This window comes from Mustela lutreola, chromosome 14 (genome assembly GCF_030435805.1).
Source record: "Mustela lutreola isolate mMusLut2 chromosome 14, mMusLut2.pri, whole genome shotgun sequence".
Taxonomy (NCBI): Eukaryota; Metazoa; Chordata; class Mammalia; order Carnivora; family Mustelidae; genus Mustela; species Mustela lutreola.
Window position 1 is genome coordinate 60,876,176 of NC_081303.1, and position 18,508 is coordinate 60,894,683.

At 37.7% G+C, this 18,508-nt stretch overlaps 1 protein-coding gene across 1 annotated transcript in view; it reads right to left on the reverse strand.

The window, feature by feature from the left end:
• Positions 1 to 18,508, reverse strand: part of USH2A (usherin) — a 704,505-nt gene that overhangs the window by 498,401 nt on the left and 187,596 nt on the right. Inside the window, exon 20 of the mRNA XM_059145262.1 lies at positions 5,471 to 5,701. Coding sequence (XP_059001245.1) covers positions 5,471 to 5,701 — 231 coding nt within the window. The remainder of the gene's footprint in view (positions 1 to 5,470; positions 5,702 to 18,508) is intronic.

An 18,508-nucleotide genomic window follows, 5' to 3' on the forward strand; every position in this document is an offset into this window, starting at 1 on the left:
CATATCAAGACTGCCTGTTCATCAAAGAGCTGGGCCATATAGTCAAGGCATGTATTTGTTTCTCAATAACTATGAAAAAGATCAAAATCAGGTAAAATAAAACTTGTGGTTTAAATATGACTTGTAATTACTTAGCATTTTATTTATTTTGTTGGTGGTGTTGTGGCTTTTTTTTTTTTTTTTAAGCATTTTCTGGCAAAAGGATTTGCTTCCAGTCAGATGACAATAAATACTGGGTACCATGGGTGTTGAAAGTCAGAATTAATATGCTTTCACTAATTAGTCTATCTGAAGTTTCCCTATACCTGCTTATAATCAGCTTTCCTTTAATGAAGTGTTTAAATGTCCCCGCTCACTAGAAATAATAAATAATAATAAAGCATATATATCATAGAGTAAAAATATATATAAAATATGTATGCTTTTAAGGAATATTGATTCAAGGACTTGCATTTCTCTTTCTACAGGTCAGTAATTAATGGCATTTCTGTTTCCTAAAGCATTCGAGTTCAGTCATTTTAGGGAAGGCAAATACTAGGAGACAAAAATGTATGACAATCATTTAGTGTCCTTGAACAGCATTATTATGAAGAAAGTGTACAGAGTTCTCATCTGCAAGATATTCAACATCAGTAATCACATTTCTCGTGAAGACAAATAAAAGGGAATTACATCCAGGTGCACATGTATGCTCATCTCCCCAGTGGCTTGCTACAAAGATCTCCCCAAAGGCACTTCCTGATTTCTGGGCAGGGTCACCAGTAAAGGCAGTTTAAAAGGCTGGTGTGATTGGCATCTGGATACTACAATAGTCAAATCTTCCCCCAAATGATCATGGACCTGTTTTCACTAATAGGAAGAAGAAGTGACAAGGAGAGAGAGGGTCACCTTTGGAATGCCAATCTGAGCAGTACTTTGCTGTTTTTACCAGGTTCCTTTTGGATTAGTAGCATTACATGAGAAAGACTAAATTCTTTGTGTAAATCAAGTGGATTTACTCTGCATTCCTGAAAAAAAAGAGCATTTTTTTTCCCCCCTGTAAAGACGCAATGATCACCCTGTCCAGCTGCAGTAGGGAACGTTCTATTTGCTACTCCTGTTCTGGAAGGAGAAAGTACTATTAACCCCATGTGACTAGAAGAATATTTTATAATGAGTGTTTACATGATTTTCTAGTTATAATATTATGAACTTCTATTGAATTTGCTGCTTCTTTGTATGCTCTGACATAAACCAAGAATTGAATATCCATTTCTATATTGAGTATTCCTCTCCATGTCATTTAAATTATCTCTATAAATTAATACATCCCCTCAGACTAAAAGAGAAAAATAACTTTATGTTAATCTTAAATTGTAAACATATTATATGAAAAAAAAAATAACTGAACAATTTACTTGAAAATCGAGTTGTTTTTAAAATCACAGCAATAGCTTCTATTTTCAATTTTTGAAGCTATGTATATAGGCTATATTCATTGATTTGGAATTTTAGAAGTTAGAGGCATTGATCATCTAGCACAATCCTCAATTTAATAGACGGACATGATTAGACCCACAGAAAAATTGTTTATCCAACTTTCAAAACTAGGTAGATTAATTTAACTATTTTAATAACAAAGTTAAATAACACATCTTACTATAGAAGCTGCATATTATTCATACCCTAAACAGAACATTTAGGCACACACACCTGACATTATGTGTAGCAACAGATGAATTAAGATAACATGGGTTTTATAAATTTCAGACAAGCTCCTGTCCCATAGTAAATAAACACTTAACAAACATTTGTTATATGACTAAGAGTTAATAGCTAGAGTTTAATGACCTCTAAGTAATCTATGTGACAGATACTCCACAGGGTTCCCTAGGGGGGGCTATTGCCTTTCATCCTCACCTACTTCTAGATATGAGTACTGTAAGCAGTTTTATTACACCACTTTTAAAAGAAAAGGAAACAAAGCCACAAAAATGATTAAGTGGTTTGTTTAATTACATTTAGCTAATAAACAATGGGACCTAGATCTGAAACTTATTAGTTTGCTGCTAAAACACTCAGTCTCAACCATAGAGAAGTGGGGAAGTTAATATCTGACCTTAAATTTATACTATGATGTAAATGACTGATAATATACCCTTCCTGAAGATTAAATCTTTGAAAGAACACTGTCTCCAAAGGGAAAAGAGACCAAAGAGAGATCCTAACAAAGCTGTATCTGGTTAAGTTTTCTACTCAGAGTTAAATTTTGATTAGAGTCCATTTACAATATAAAGTTAAGTAATTTATGATATTAAGCAACATATTAAAGCATATGCTCATATTTTTGAATTGTTTTCATTAAATCATATGAGATAAAAACATTTAAAGCAAATATGGAAGAGGAGTAAGTTATATAGGAGATTCCTATCTTGAACTTAATACTGAGATCATGTATATTGAAACTTTCAATACATTGTTCATGACTGTGGAACATGCTATGAATGTATTTATTAGTCTTTTCATCAATGGGTGAAATCTGATTAATTTATATATATATATAGCATATGTATAATAATACACAATATGGTATATTTTGTCTTTGAATATTACTAGATATACCCATTCATATTTTGGGAGTCCTTCTAGTTAGAGTTTGATATTTTAAAATGAAAAATTCAAAATAAAAGCAGATCTTAACTCTTATAATTATTCACTTATTAAATATAATTAATCATTTTAGAGATTTCTAAAATTTGCTCTTTAAATTTGCCTCAGAACATAAAAAACTGCATGAAATATCAAGAAATGTGAGTTGATAATACCATTTGACACATAGTACTTCAGCCCATTTAAAATAATTTCATTTAGACATTAAACATCAAGCTTCTAGGAACATTTGGGAATAAATTGCTGTAGAAAAAAAAAAAAGGGATCCCTAGATAGCTTTGGGGATGCAAGTGAACATGTAAGGCCAACCCTATTTACTTCCTATACCTGAAAAGCCATCAACTGAAAAACAAATCTAAAGAAGTTTCATGGTGTTGGATAAGGAACAGTTGAATGATAATTGTATCACCTCCCAACCTCATTGATTACTTTTAGATCTTATTCTACAACTTCCCAAGGACTGTCCACCTATGTGCCTTCCCCATCTGTGGCAAAGCACCAACATTTGAATTGGAAGCTTCCCATTCACATTTCAACCGTGAACTTAGCTATGGGACCTGAGTCTCACTTCATCTGTCCTCAGATGGTAAAAATTCCTACCTACAAGCCTGTGGAAGGTTGGAATGAGAAATTATTTAAGTAAAACAAAGAGGAGATGCTACTTATACATGTACCTCTCTGCTTAGGATTGATGCAAGTTTCAAGAAAGCTATGGCACTGGGTCTGTAAAGTTGTCCTAGCTTATGAATTGGGTGAACTTCATTTAACCATGGCTCAGCCCAGGGCAATTATTCAACCAACACGGCCAGTTGCACCAAAGGGTCAAACCAATGATTTGATGCAGACCCAGTTTAAAAGTTAAAGAGAACCTTCAAAGTAAGGCAAAGCCGCTAATAAAAAGGAGCTAGTAATGCCCCAGAACGTGCCTGAATGCAGAAGAACTTCTTATTCTCTGGGAATCACCAAACCTCCAGGGAGCAGTTCAAGCCAAAAGTGTGATCTCCCTGCCTTGTCCTTCAAACGACGTATACTCCAAACACATTTTCTGTGCAGCTGGAGGCTTTGTTATAGACAGAAGGATCCTGCTTAGTGAGGCCGGTGTTTATGGCCTAACTTTTTTAAAGAGGAATTTGGAAAATTTCCCAGATGCTACATCTGCCCCTAGCCCTTGTACCTCAGAGTATAAGGCCGGCTAGGGAGACCGTGCAGACGACTAAATTTATTAACGGTGGACGGGCCACTCTATCTTTCATTGCAACAACAGTAGGTGATCCCATCAGAAATCTGTCTGCTGGCTGGCCAGCAAATCTGAGCGGACACGCTTGTAGCAGAAATATTCCGCTGAATGGAAACAAATGCTGTTTCCTCGAAGAAACACATCGCGAGCCAAACGCTGGACCAGGAAGGCGATTTCTCTTTCCATTTGAGAAAAGGCCTTTTAACTTTGTGTCTGGAGGCTTTTTAACTTTCTTTTCCACATATCTGTTTTCTTCGCTTCTTTTCTCTTTTCTTTGACATTTACAAATATTAAGCACAAGTTGAACATTTTAAGATTGCTCAGTGGCTGAATATCTAATACTCAATGGCCATTTCAAGGTACCAAGCCACTAGCTAAGCTAAGCATTCACTCAGTGTATCTCTGCTAGGACGTCATTCATTACAAGTATCTATCAGCAGCCAACCTCACTTCAAAGCAAACTATTAACTATTTTAAATTAAAAATAAAGCAATAATATTTGAGCCACGTTTTATGGTTCAAATTCTACTTCATCGTCCTCAACACATACAACATTTTCAAGACTATTTGTTCCAGAATGATTTTCTCTGGGATCAAATGAATATCATTATGCATTTACAGAACCATAGGTATCTTAAACTTTATATATATTTTTGAAAATTGGGAAGTGATGTATGTGACTTAAATAGTTACAGCTTTCTGCAATTTCTAAAAATGCAAAAAGTGTTTTTAGGAACTCTAACTTGGAAAGGTAGCAGGACTTCCAGAATATTGTAGGACCAGCAAGACAAGGAGTTGGATGAAGCAAATGAGGCAGGTTACAGAGCCCTGCAAGTGAGGGATAAAGCCTGTCTTCATTTAAAATTCTGCCATTTTATTGGGGAATTTTTGGTGTTGATTTTCATTTTTAAAAATATATTGTGTGAAAATACTATTTTTGTTGATTTCTGAGGTGTTTTTTGTATGTGCCCAAAGCGAGCACTCACTCACCCATACTGCCAACGTACCCACAGAAGCTGTGTTTCTCCCAAATTAGTTTTTCCCCTAATGCTCTCCAAAACAAAAACAAAACCAAAACCAAAAAGCAAACAAAAAAAACCCTACTGATAGTTTAATGCTTCAAAAAAGCAACAAATAAGGATTAGGCATACTGAGCTAAGCAAAGTTAGCTTTCTTATAATTGCTTTTAGAGGTTTTAATAACCTAATATATACTGAGACTCTCCATAGCACAGCGCATTTCTCAAACTCATCTATCTGCAGAACTCTTCTTTTTCCATAGAGCAGGTAAAGTATTCTGAGGAATACATTCTGGTAAATGGTGCCCGAGGGTCACTTCCAGCATATAGTTTGATCAAATAAGGTGACCTTCCTACATCTATATTTTTCTTTTCTTTCCTCTACTCACCCATGTCTCCCCACATAGAATACCCACAAAAGATGGACAAGTTGACACAATCATGATGAAGTTATAAAAGGTCTGAATTAGTATTTCTGTGGACAATTCACTCTGAAGGGATATCAAAATAATCAGAAACACCTCGGGGCTTAGTACCTATTCAATAGTGATGTCCAAAACACTTACCGGTAAAGTCCGTATTGACCGGATGTGTGGAACTGGGAAATTTATAATATCCATTCCCTATGAAACGAACTCCTTTCATCATCATGGCCATGGGAGCTGGAAGAGATGACTCTCTCCTTTCCAGCTGATACACAGGAGAGGGGCCATTGAGTTCTTCAGGTGGGAGCCATCTAACACGGATGGTTGTGCTGTTGATTCCTTCCACCACAGGAGGCCTCAGTTGGGTTGGCGCTAAATATCAAAAAACATTTGTTACATTCAAGAACAGAGCTTTGTCTCCAGACACAGTTTTTCACACACAGGTACACACACACTTGTGTACATCACACTCAAGATCAAATCAGTTGTGGTCTCAAGTCTTTACATGGCTCTAGGAACTGAAGACACTATAGAGTTTATCTTAAATGTAACTAAACACCATGAACAAAAAGGTATCATAAAACTTTGAGGATTGAATAAAATGGCCTCTTGCAAATAATTTCTCTACTCTTCCTCACTCAGGAAAAGATATTTCTTATTAGAGTCTGCTGGTGCCCCACTTGGATTCCCTTTACTAAGCTGGCACTGCAATGGTGCAGTGTGTCTGTTTATCTCCAACGGCTCATAGTTGCCCCTTTTCTGGAGAAATTCCCTTGCCTGAGTGGACACTACCTCACTCAGAAGATCCCTCATAAAACGGGCAGTCTATGACTAGCCATGACTACCACCCGTAGTCTATGACTAGCTATGACTACCAGCTTTTGATCCCAAAAGTCAAAATCCCATCTAAACATGGCTTCAACTTATGGCTGCAATTTACAGATGCCAGTAAAATAAAAGAAACAACTGAAGTGGTCTAATTCGTGAGACAAGAGGGAGTGTGGGGTCTGAGAAGTTTGGGGCCAGGATGAATAGTCACTAGTTGGTGCCAGCCAACAGATAATGCAGGAACAATGACCCAAAGTTGCCAAATCCTTTACTTGACTAAAAATAGTCATTTTGTGTATAATTTTTCTGATTTTTGAAGCTTAGCAACTAGTTTAAATGAAAACAAATAAGCGAAACCACTCTGAAAGCCAAGCAGAGCCTCCACATGAACAAAAAGAGCCCGTGAGCTCAGGGGTTTACGAACTCTGGTCCAGATACAACAGACTCAGGGCAGCCCCTCTGGGCCCTAAAGTGACCACAATACCTCCAGGGACTGTGCCTAGCAGCAGTGAATGTCCAGTGCCCAAGCACACACTGAGGCCTTGGCATACTTCGCAGTCCTGGGACCCTGGCAATTCTCTGGAGGCTTCTGGGAAACTCCAGGAGTGAGTAACAGAGATAGAGATTTTCCCTACAACTTGTTGCAAGGGGGATCAGGGTAACAACTGAGTTAATAAAAATAAAGTTTTGCTTTAATTTTTCTTCTTTTATTTTTATTTAAATTCAAGTTAGTTAACATATGCCGTATTATTAGTTTCAGGGGTAGAATTTAGCAATTCATCACTTGCATATAGTACCCAGTGTTCATTACATAAAGAGCCCTCCTGATTTTTCTTCTTAAACAGTTGAGTGTGTAGGCTTGGATTCATTCCCACTCTAAGTGGGTTCGTTGCATTTCAGAGGTACAAGCAAAGAAAAGAACAAAGGTTATTATCACCAAGCCTACTTTTTAAGGGTTTTAACCAAAGCTGTGGACTCTTAGTTTACACCTGTATTAACACAGACTTTTGCACACAAAGCTGTTCCCTGTTTCAATAAACACAAATTAAAATGATATGAATGCAAGAACTGATATCCTTAATGAAAAACAATTCACCTTAAAACAGCTTAGAACAGGGCGCCTGGGTGGCTCAGTGGGTTAAGCCACTGCCTTCGGCTCGGGTCATGATCTCAGAGTCCTGGGATCGAGTCCCACATCGGGCTCTCTGCTCAGCAGGGGTCTGCTTCCCTTCTTCTCTCTCTGCCTGCCTCTCTGCCTACTTGTGATCTCTCTCTGTCAAATAAATAAATAAAATTCTTAAAAAAAAAATAAAAACAGCTTAGAACAAGTACTACCTGTTACTTTCTAGAAAGCCTGGCCAGCTTTCCAAAGGGAAACAATTAATTGTGATTCTATTTTAACTTTTTGTAAAGAAGAGGGCACTGAGCAAAATGTCCCTCAACTTAGAAAGATAATTAACAATTCTGTTCATCTTCTGCCACTGCAAACCATGTGATGTTTTTATTTTTAATATATGTATGACTCTGTAAATTTTATGCATGATTTCCTTTAGCATTCCTTACCAAAAATTAGTAAATGGTGGGTTCTCAAAGATTTCACTCTGCAAGTTATGCCTATCTTGAAAATAATCCAAAACAAAATAAAAAGCTGATGATCTAGAAATTTCTTCTCCCCTCAAGTTTCTCTTCAGTGTTTGGAATTCCATTCTTGTATTGAAATTTCAGTATTGGCTACGAGTTTAACAAGGGAAGAAGGATTGTCAAAAATTCTTGAGTTCTGGGTTCAGGAATCAATTACATAATTTTTTATTGTCCAAAACTTGCTATTTAAAAACACAAAAGAAGGGTGCCTGGGTGGCTCAGTTAGTTGAGCATCCAACACTTGAGTTCAGCCTCAAGTCATGATCACAGAGTCCACAGATCGAGCCTAACATTGGGCTCTGCACTTGGTGGGGAGTCAGCTTGAGATGCTTTCTCTCAAGTAAATAGATAAATCCTTAAAATAAATACATAAAAGTACAAAAGAGGGATTTGAAACTTTTCTATTTTCTATAGTCCACATACAATTCCCTAGGGCTCTGAGACAAAAGGATTTGACATTTTAATTTGAAAAGATACCATCCATTCCAATGATATCCAGTGGGACTTTCTCTAATGGTGGAAATGTTCTAGATCTGTATTATCTGATATCATAGGCATTAGCCACATATGGATAACAAGCTCTTGGGGCACCTGGGTGGCTCAGAGGGTTAGGCTTCTGCCTTCAGCTCGGGTCATGATCTCAGAGTCCTGAGATCGAGCCCCACATCGGGCTCTCTTCTTGGCAGGGAGCATGCTTCCCCCTCTCTCTGTCTGCCTCTCTGCCTACTTATGATCTCTGTCTGTCAAATAAATAAATAAAATGTTAAAAAAAAAAAAGAAAAAAAAAAACAAGCTCTTGATATGTGGCTAATGACACTGAGAAATGTAAATTGAAATTCTATTTAACTTTAATCGATTTTATTTTAAGATTAAATAGCCATAAATGACTATTGTGACTAGTTAGCAAAGACCTAAAGAATCACGAACTATACATATTTGGTACACTGAGAATAGGATTTCCATTTTTAACTAAATATTTAGAGAAATTAGGAGCATACCTCCTGTACCACTAAAGAACTGAAGAGTATTATCCTTGCTTAAAATCAGCCTCTTCTTCAAAGTCCCATCTCCTTGACATTTGGTATTTCTTTACTCCAACCATCCAGCTAGTTAGGGATCATGGTGAGGTTTTGTACCACTCTAGTATTCAGAATCCCTTACCCCATTGATAGCATAATCCAAAATTCGCTTATGTAATCAAGAACATAAATTCAGAGTCAAACAAAACAAAAGGAATTCCAGCAACTCAATAGTTTTTTTTCTTAAATATCTTCTAAAAGTGAGAGTGCACTTTTTTTTTTAATTTGGCAAAATGATTATAACCAATAAGGGTACTTTCACTGAGAATCCACTACAATTAATGTTGACTGTTGAAATTCTAACAAGTAGTGGAACACTTCTAAATTCACAGGGGAGTTATTCCACCAAGCAATTAGACTATTCTTAGGAAGTCAACTACAGAGAATGAGTCAAATTAGAGTATATTTTTTTATTCTCTTGCTTAAAAAAAAACCAAACAACCTTCCAGCTGGTATGTTGTCGTTTCACTTAGAGGACTCAACCCAGCCTGTTTGAAAGGGTGAGCACCCTACTGAGTCATTATCTTCAGAGTTCCCCTAAGACCAGAGGGGGAATTTTCAATCAATTAAACTAGACTGGTCACACACACACACACACACAACACACACACACACACACACACGTAAAATGATGAAAAGGAAAACAGATATTCCTGAACTATTAAACACACTCACACAAATATAGACTCACCAACAAACAGGAGGAATCAAGGGTTATTTCTCAGACTATCAAAGTAAAGGGATTATAGCTATAAACTTGTTAATCATGGAACAGTGAATTAAGAGACAACATAGAGTAATTGAAAGGACTCTGTAGTCTTTCAGAGATTATATTTTACCTTTTAATTTCCAATTCTGTATGACTTAGGAAAATCACTTAAAACTTACATATGCCTCAGTTTTCCCATCTACAACATAAGAATAAATTTTCAGTGGAATACCTTGGCAATAACTGCTTTTAAAATATATATATATATATATATATATATGTGTGTGTGTGTGTGTGTGTGTGTGTGTGTGTGTGTTGTTAACTGAACATAATTATAAAAAAAAGAAAGAAAAAAACAGTATATATAATTGTGTTAGGTTTTGCAAAGCAAATTTCTGTACAAACACAAGGCACTATTATTATTAGCCAATAACCCATCTTTCATATCACATATTATAAAAGGATATAATTCATCCACATTAAAAATCTGTATTTACTCAGAAAATCCTCTTACAGCTGTAAAGCAGAAAATGGATCTTCAATATCCATCATTGCAAAGAATAACAACATACAGTCTGTTTCTACTTAGAATAAAATTACGATGTTTTTGTATTTTCTGCAATTGCTTTGTATCCAGTTCCCAGCCTAGCTCTTCTATTTATAAATATGGTTTTATAAAAAGCTCTGATAATAGACATTCTTCTTTATGCAGCATTTATTACTTTATAATCTGATTAATAGCATATCATAATGCATAAATTTACATGTGCAAAATTTATGTAGCGTGGAGTTTGAGTGTCATAGGATAAGAACGGAAGGCTAAATGAGCAGAAGCTCTCATTGACGGCAAGTCTTTAAAATCAAATCTCCTTATTTGTTTTCAAGCAAGAGTTTGTTGCCTGTGAACACTACACGGCAGTGTCAATATCTTAAAACAACGTCAACTTTCTATTACAGAGACAGAAATCAAGGAATGAACAGCCTTTTTACGTTTCAGGCCTATGTGGGGAGCAGACTAACGCAAGCCATCGTCAGGCACTTTGGCAATAGGACATGATTTTGACTTTTCCTCAGAAATGCAAAACTGTCACGAGAATTGCAATTTGCCCAAACACCGCTAGACCAGAATGTCTGTGGAAGGGCACTGGGGTCAGGACTTAAATAAGAGAGCCAGGCCAGGAAGCCATGATTTCTCGATTGACCACCACTGTACTGCAACTGGTCTCCAGTCAGTGCCCAGAAGAGGAGAGAAGATTCTCCCCTCAGAACCTCAGAAATTAGACAGCGTGGACTTGTTCCCCGTCTATTCTCTGACTGGAGAAACAAGAACAAAATCTACTTTATCACGTCCTCCTTCTTGGTTTACTAGTAGTCTCCTCCGCGAGAGACGACGCACAATGGACCCAATGTGGGAAGGAGAGAGCTGACTTCTAGACGGGCTCCTTAGGTCCCCAGTTATGGAACAGGGCTATTCCAGAAGTTGGCCTCTCTGGTCCTCAGGGCCTCATCTGTTGAAGAGCACGGTAGACCCGATTATGTCTTCTGGTTTCAAATGTCTCTGACTGAACCTTTTCAAGCACTGCTTCTCAGTGAGGAAACAAGAAGGGGGATGTTGGACTTTGGACACAGGGATCGTCTCAGCCCTCCAGGAAGCCAGCGAGCTTACCCCCTTCAGCTCTGAGCCACCTGTTCCTTTACCCCAGCATGGCAAATATTATGATTTCTCCATGTGTTCTAGGACACAGAGAAAGGCTGGAAAACACTGCTTTCAGAGAATTTAAGGGAAATCGCCTCCCTGGGGAATCAACACTACCTTTCCCAGCTGTTGTTCTGGTGATCATCAATAACTTGCACATAACAAGCATCCTAGGCGTGCAGAGGAAGGGACCCGAGCTCTCTGAGCTGCACAGGAAGCAGCCCCAGCGAGGACAGCGAGCACTGTCCCCTTAAGTCCGCCATTAATAAAAGGTAGCTGCTTGGACTGTAATTATGGCATCCTTGCTACCCAAACTTGAAGCTTTTATGGGGCTTATGCAATTAACTACTTAAATGCATCGTAACACTTGCTTCTCTGACAGCAAAGTATTGATTTTTTAATCATTTTCAAGTCTCCTCTAGCACAAATAAATGTACTACAGTTACAGTTAATGCACTGTGTACATGCGCTAAATGCTGGTGTGACACAATGTATTATTTTGTGATCTGTAGAACTGAAGTTTGGCTTCTCAGAAATTAGCATCACCGATCTGATATCAGTACGGAACTACCATTGTCCTTGATACTCCAACTTCTCCAAATTCAAAAAGCTAGAGACCTTTGTTAATAGGATAGTTAGGCTTTAAAAAAGAAAAGGAAAGGGGGCTGGACATAAATCTTTTATATATGTCAGTGTAGGAGAAAATTAAAAATAGTCTAACAGAGAAGATACAGTTTATATTTTCCTAAAGGTGTCACTGTGGGACCTATGGCAATTTTGTTCCGATGAGTTTTGCTTTCTTAATTGCTTTCCTTGTACTTCTTTAAGGTAGATCTACCAAAATATTTTACATACTCTCTGATCCAGATGATTTTTACATATTCCAGTCTTATTGTTTTAACACCTTTCTGTCGATAATAACACTTTACAAAGCTCAAAGACTGTTTTAAAAAATATGATTTCGGCATGCCCAAAAGGCCAGCAGAGCCCGTAGTAAAGTCACGTATCTGAATGCAGACCTGGAGACAGAGGTCATTACGTGTCTCATCAACAAGCCTTTTCCTTGAGTGCATCCGCACATTCAGAATTAAAGTTGGGGAGCAGAAAGCAGTTAATTTTGTTTTGTTAGAAATAATATCATTTTAGTTTTAGCATCTAAGACAGATGCCAGCGTTTCACTCCGAACAGATGGTAATTCCATCTAATAGAGCATCTCTGTATTAGTAAGGTCTGTTGTGTATACAAACAGTAATAAACAGTAGGTAAGGATCAAAATAAATTTTAATTGTTGACATTAAATTCTGGCAGCCACCGTTCTAAGGCTGCAATATTCCTTTTTCAAGTCTGTCAGATTTACTAACGCCGCAAAAGCTTTGCCGAGAGCTGCCAGATCCCAGTTTCAGTAAAAAGGGTTTTTGCGTGCCACCAGTTCTAGATCTCTGCATGAGGATGTCTGTTTCCATACACTGAAACAATTGTTCAAGGATAACATGGAACTGGTACTACCGTCTCTGTAATGGTCAGCCAGGAGTCCTTTTAGAATGTTCCTGAAGGACGGAGCATTTCATTAAGAGGGTAGTATAAAATGCTACATCCAAACTGCTACATGATGCATTAACTGTATTACCACAGCCCCTTTCCTACCCTACTGGGTAAGGGTCTCTCATTCAATTCATTTTATGCTCTTTGCAAATCTGGGCATTCCTGAACTTCTCTGAAAGTGACATCATTCCTTTCATTTTGTTTGCTTAGCCGGAGTCTGAAGGATTTCCCTGACAATCAGAATTATCATCCGCTGCGCTCTTCCATAGGCTTTGCTGGGGATCAAGTGTGCCAACAAGCACCAATTTGGTCCTGATATTGCCTCCAGCGATCTGGTATTACAAGTAGTAGCTGCTATTTATTTTGGGAAGTGGCCATATTTTAAAAAAAAAATCATTAAAAAACCCAGTTTGGCATTCAGGTGACTGTTCAATAACAAACATGCTTTGCAATCATATTTCTTTAAAAAAATGGATGTATTTTTTTTAATCATGAAAAATATATTGCTTCCACCATATGGGACAACCAACGACTCACCAACCGATTTAAGATGCAGCATATTGAGCTGACCATATGTTACAGTGCTGTTGAATGGCTGAGTGATTCATGCCCGTCACATTCTAGTATATCAATTAAAGCTCCTTGAAGTCTGCATGATTTGTGTCTCTGTTATTAAACCCTGCTAATTCATCCCACTTACACATCTGTTATAAATCTCTAGGAGTGCTGCATGATTCATGGCAATCTGTGGGCATGCTACAGCAAATTCTTCTCCTTGTAATTAACAGTAAATTGTTTTACTGCGATGCAATGAATTTTTCAGTTATATTGCAAATGAACTCCTAAATGTGCGGTTCTTTCCTAAGAACTGACTTATATCATTAGGCAATTAAAAAGTATTGCTTTGAACCAAAAGCTTTTCATCAAGAGACATACAACTTAAACATTGCTTCAGAGCCACAGAAATTTGACATGTTGGTTAAAAAGTGTAAAATAATTTCTGTCATCGAAAGAGCAAAGCAAACAAACAAACAAACAAAAAACCCCTCGGCATACCCCGGATTTCACCGACGCTGAGACACAGCACTGCAGCCCGGGAAGCACTCAGCGAGACAAGTTTGCACAGATACTGTTTATCTTAGAAGTTACTTAAGTCATCTGTCGCGACCAAATTTCTCAGATTGCTTTCTACTTCTCTAATTGTAAAACAGTGCCTTTATTCTTGAAATAAATAATCGGATAATTAGCCAAGTTGAATCATCAGAGGATTCCAGTGCTGTTCAAGTGTTCTTGTCAAAGGTGAAGCAAATTCATTTCAGCTCGCCTCTGCAGCTCTTCGAGGAGGCTTTGATTTTTTTTCCCCCACTTTCTTGGCAGCAGCTTCAGATTCATGAGTCCATACATCAAGTCGGTAGTTTAACAACAAATGGAATTAAATTCAAAGAAGGGAAACTAATTGAAGGACAGCAACAAAAGTGTTTGGTAATGTGCTTTTTAATACGGCATGCCACATTTGCATGATAATTTTTCCTTTTCAGTACGGAGCAGAAAGTGACTAGCTTAATGAGGGATTATTCAAGACAGGAACGAACAAAATGCATTCATAACTAAGAACAAAGATTGTATTATGAAACAAAAACAGGCAACCTCAGAGAAGTAACGGGATGATTGGTTTATGCATTATGAATAAAAAGATAGAAAAATATTTATATTAGTATTCACTAATGACTATATATACAAGATTGTTGTAATTAAAATTATAAATTAACATATTAAGAGTGCTTGTTTAATCACTCTGGGTCCTATTCACAATGAAAAGACTCATGTACCTGCATGCAAACAATGTGTGTTTTCAACTGAGCTGCAAACAGCCTATACATTTTACTTTGGATTCAGAGAAAAACCTTAATGCACCTCTAATTACTTGCTTAATGGGAGATGGGCACTTCTAAGCTGATTGTCTAGAGGTCAATTTATGACAGGCAAAGGAGATGCCACATTGTTCGCCCAGGGATGGAGCTCCAGAAGGAATTTCTCTTAAGAAAGGTTTAAAGTATGCCGAATTCACAAAGTGTGGAAGCACACCAATTTCCTAACATTGAAAGGGTAGTCTTAAATTAAAAAAAACAAAAACAAAAACCAGCAGGGGCTCTCACGGGCCTGGGGCCATGTGTACATTACCCTCAGACATCCAGAAGCAGCTCCCGAGCCACCAAAGACCTGCTTGGAGACTTTGTTACAGAGAAAAACACAGCAGCTCCTAGGGATACACCTCCCCGCAGATCAGTTCTAGGGTTTGTCGCTGGCACGATCCTAACACAATACTCTCTGGATGCAATGCACCTATTCTAACCATATCTCTCACTGAAAATATACTTGAAACAAGAGCAAATTGTAATTCTCAAGTTTTCTAATGAAAGTCAGATCAATCTTTACAAGTATCTTTTTGATTTCTGTGACTGAGAGTTAAGGAGGAAACATGCTTTCATGTCTCAAGGCTTTGGAAAGGCTGAACACTACCACTAACTTCTGGTGCCCTTTTTCAAAGTTTTTGAATGGTCACCAGCACCTTTCAATCTCCCATAATAAATTCCTGTGAACTGCGTTTTCCTGAGGAGTTAATTCCTCACACAACCATTAGAATTCGTTGCAGTAATATATCCCCTCCAAATTGCAGTTTTATGACTGGAAGAAACAGGGCAGGAAGAACCCCAAAACTCCAAGACAACGTTGATTTCTTCCCGACAGCCAACCTGTTGACTCTTCAAAGGGATCGACCTTCCCTTTGTTTCTTTCTATGACTTAGGATCTGCGAGTTATATCCAGATGTTTAATCTTAAGAAAATCTTAGAAGAAAAGTAAGTTTTTAAGTGTTTACGAAAAATAAGTCTGGTAAGGAAGATATTGGATCTGTAATTGCTGGACTTTTCCTATATTCCAACCAAAAGAGGTAAGTTCATTATTACTGATCTCAATACTCTCCATGCCAAAAAAAAAAATGATGTCTTTTAAAATAAATCAAATGGCAAGCAAAAATTATTTTGCTGTACTTTTGTCATTTTTTTGTTTTATGATAAAACAAAAAATTGTGCTTGGCAGAAGAAGAATCAGAGTTCTGACCAAATGTATTACAGGATTAAGAAATAAACATTTTCCTAGGAGAATACTAAAATCTCTTTTCCTTCAGAAATGAAAGCATTTGGGGCACCTGGGTGGCTCAGTGGGTTAAGCCTCTGTCCTTAACTCAGGTCACGGTCTCAGAGTCCTTGGATTGAGCCCCTCATCAGGCTATCTGCTCAGCAGGGAGCCTGCTTCCCCCTCTTTCTCTGCCTGTCTCTCTGCCTACTTGTGCTCTCTCTTTGTTAAATAAATAAATAAAATCTTTTAAAAAAATAATACTTTCTACTGAGGATTTACTTTGTGCTGGGCACTGCATTCAATACTTACATTTCTTAATCTTCATGAACCCTGTAAAATAAGTTATCCTTATTTTTGAGTTGGAAAATCAAGCCACATGAGTCACATAATTTACTCGAGGTCATAGAGCTCGTGTACGGCAGAACCCCAAATTTAAACCCTGGCATCCTGGATTATCATGCTTCCCCTAAATATATGAATAAACTCTTATTTTTTAAAAGTTGATTAATTTGTGCATCTCATGCCTTTCAGAGACTATGAGAAGTTTCCAAGTTCTATCTTCCAAGGATAAAGAGTCAGAATTCAGAAAACTTAGATTAGTTTCACTTCACTACTTTTCCAGTGGACAGGAGTGGCCTTCAGTATGCTCACCAGTAGCTAAAATGGGAGCTGCACAGAGCCCTCAGCTACGGTATCTTCCATGCCACAGAAACCAATTACTACAATTTCAAGGTGGATGCTGTTAACACACTCGTTATCACTGGTGTGTTGACCGGGCAGGATCTGTTCCATAGACATTTATCCTGCTTTTCTCTTCCCATCCACAGGGCCCATCCAGTCTCTGCATTTTGCATGAAAGGACAGACTGAATCTCATCTAGAGGAGAGTGCTTGTACTAGCGGTAGAAACTATGGCACGTGCGGTGCAGACAGGAGATGCAGTGGTTTGCAGCGAGGGAGAGACTTGAGGGAGAACTAGTTACTGAAAATATTATTGGAAGTGATGTCATGAGGAAGATGAATTAGACTGAGGACAGCCCCAGCTGTTGAATAGAGGTCCCAGAGAGATATTCTGGATCAATGTAAGAAATCACCCTTTGAAAGAAGTCTCTAAACATGGATTTGCCTGAGAAGTGGTAGCTCTCCTACCACTAAAGGTATCAAACTTGAGTTGGATAAACACTTGGGAAGAATGTTACACAGAACATACTATTATTGGTTAGAAAGTCATACCGGATGGCTTTTGTTTTGAAGATTCCATTATTTATTAATTTGGGAGAGAAAAAGAGACAGTGGAGGGAGGTGCAGAGGGAGAGGAAGAAGCAGATTTGGCACTGAGCACGGAGCCCAGTGCCAGGCTCGATCCCATGACCCAGAGATCACAACCCAAGTCAAGATCAAGAGTCCCATCCTCAACCAATGGAGCCACCCAGGTGCCCCACACAGATGACTTTTATGTACTTTACAACCCTGGAAGTCTTGATTTCAGTTCTGCTCACTCACGTGATCACTCTATTTTCTACTATAACTCAGGTCAGTTCTCAACTTGTGTTGTTTCTATTTTTGCTTTTCTCCAGCCTGTAAAATAGATTCCTCTTTTTTGTTCCGTAGCCCCAAACTACATAATTTTTCCAAAAGGACACAAGGAGCCTGCCTCTATTATCCACATTCAGTAACCCTCTCATAATCTAATATATAAAAATAAATAAATAAACCGTGTTACAGGAGAATGGTATTTTGTACAATCTAGGTATGCCATAGATGTATGCATACATATGAAATACATATAAATATAAAAAAAAAACACAAAGAGTTCAGTTGTAGAGGTAATAAAACATAGTTCCTTAGAACTGGGGAGTCATTCTCATTGGTGGAAAATTTGAGGAGACAAAATTACTTGGATGAAATCATTTGAGCCAAACAAGTTTTTCCAGAACTAAAGCAAGGCAAAACAAAACAGTAGAATTGGACCTGAATACAGTTAGGGAAAAGGTATAGGGAATATTTTTATAGCTAGATAGGTTTACATAATATCTGTCATTCATCTAGGAGTCTCTTAACCTTCTCATATCTAGACATTTTCTTAAGGAGCACCAAGCCTTGTTTGATTGCCAACAGAAAAACTGATTTGAAAATATACTAACTGTGGCGTGACTGAGTTATGTAGGTGTTAGTGTTAGTGATCAAGTTTGTATGAATCTAGTTTGCTCTAAGTGAAATCTATACAAACCATTTCCTACTAAGATCTAACCTGATAACCAGTCTTTTTTTTTTTTAAATTTCACAGACTTAGGAGCTTCTTACTAATAACAAAATAATTATTTATTACACTATTGCCTATCCAATAAAGGCAAAATATAACATAAGGGCAACCTTGTAATTCCCAGATGACTGCCTTCAGTCCCAGAGGGTAGGCATGAGGGTAGGTAGCCACAAAAAGGGCCACGAAGAAGCATTCTGAGCTTTCCTAAGAAGCCATCTGAATACTTCTAACGGTCAGAACAACACTGGAAGGTAGGGTGGTTGCTGAGCCCTGGTGTTGCTCTG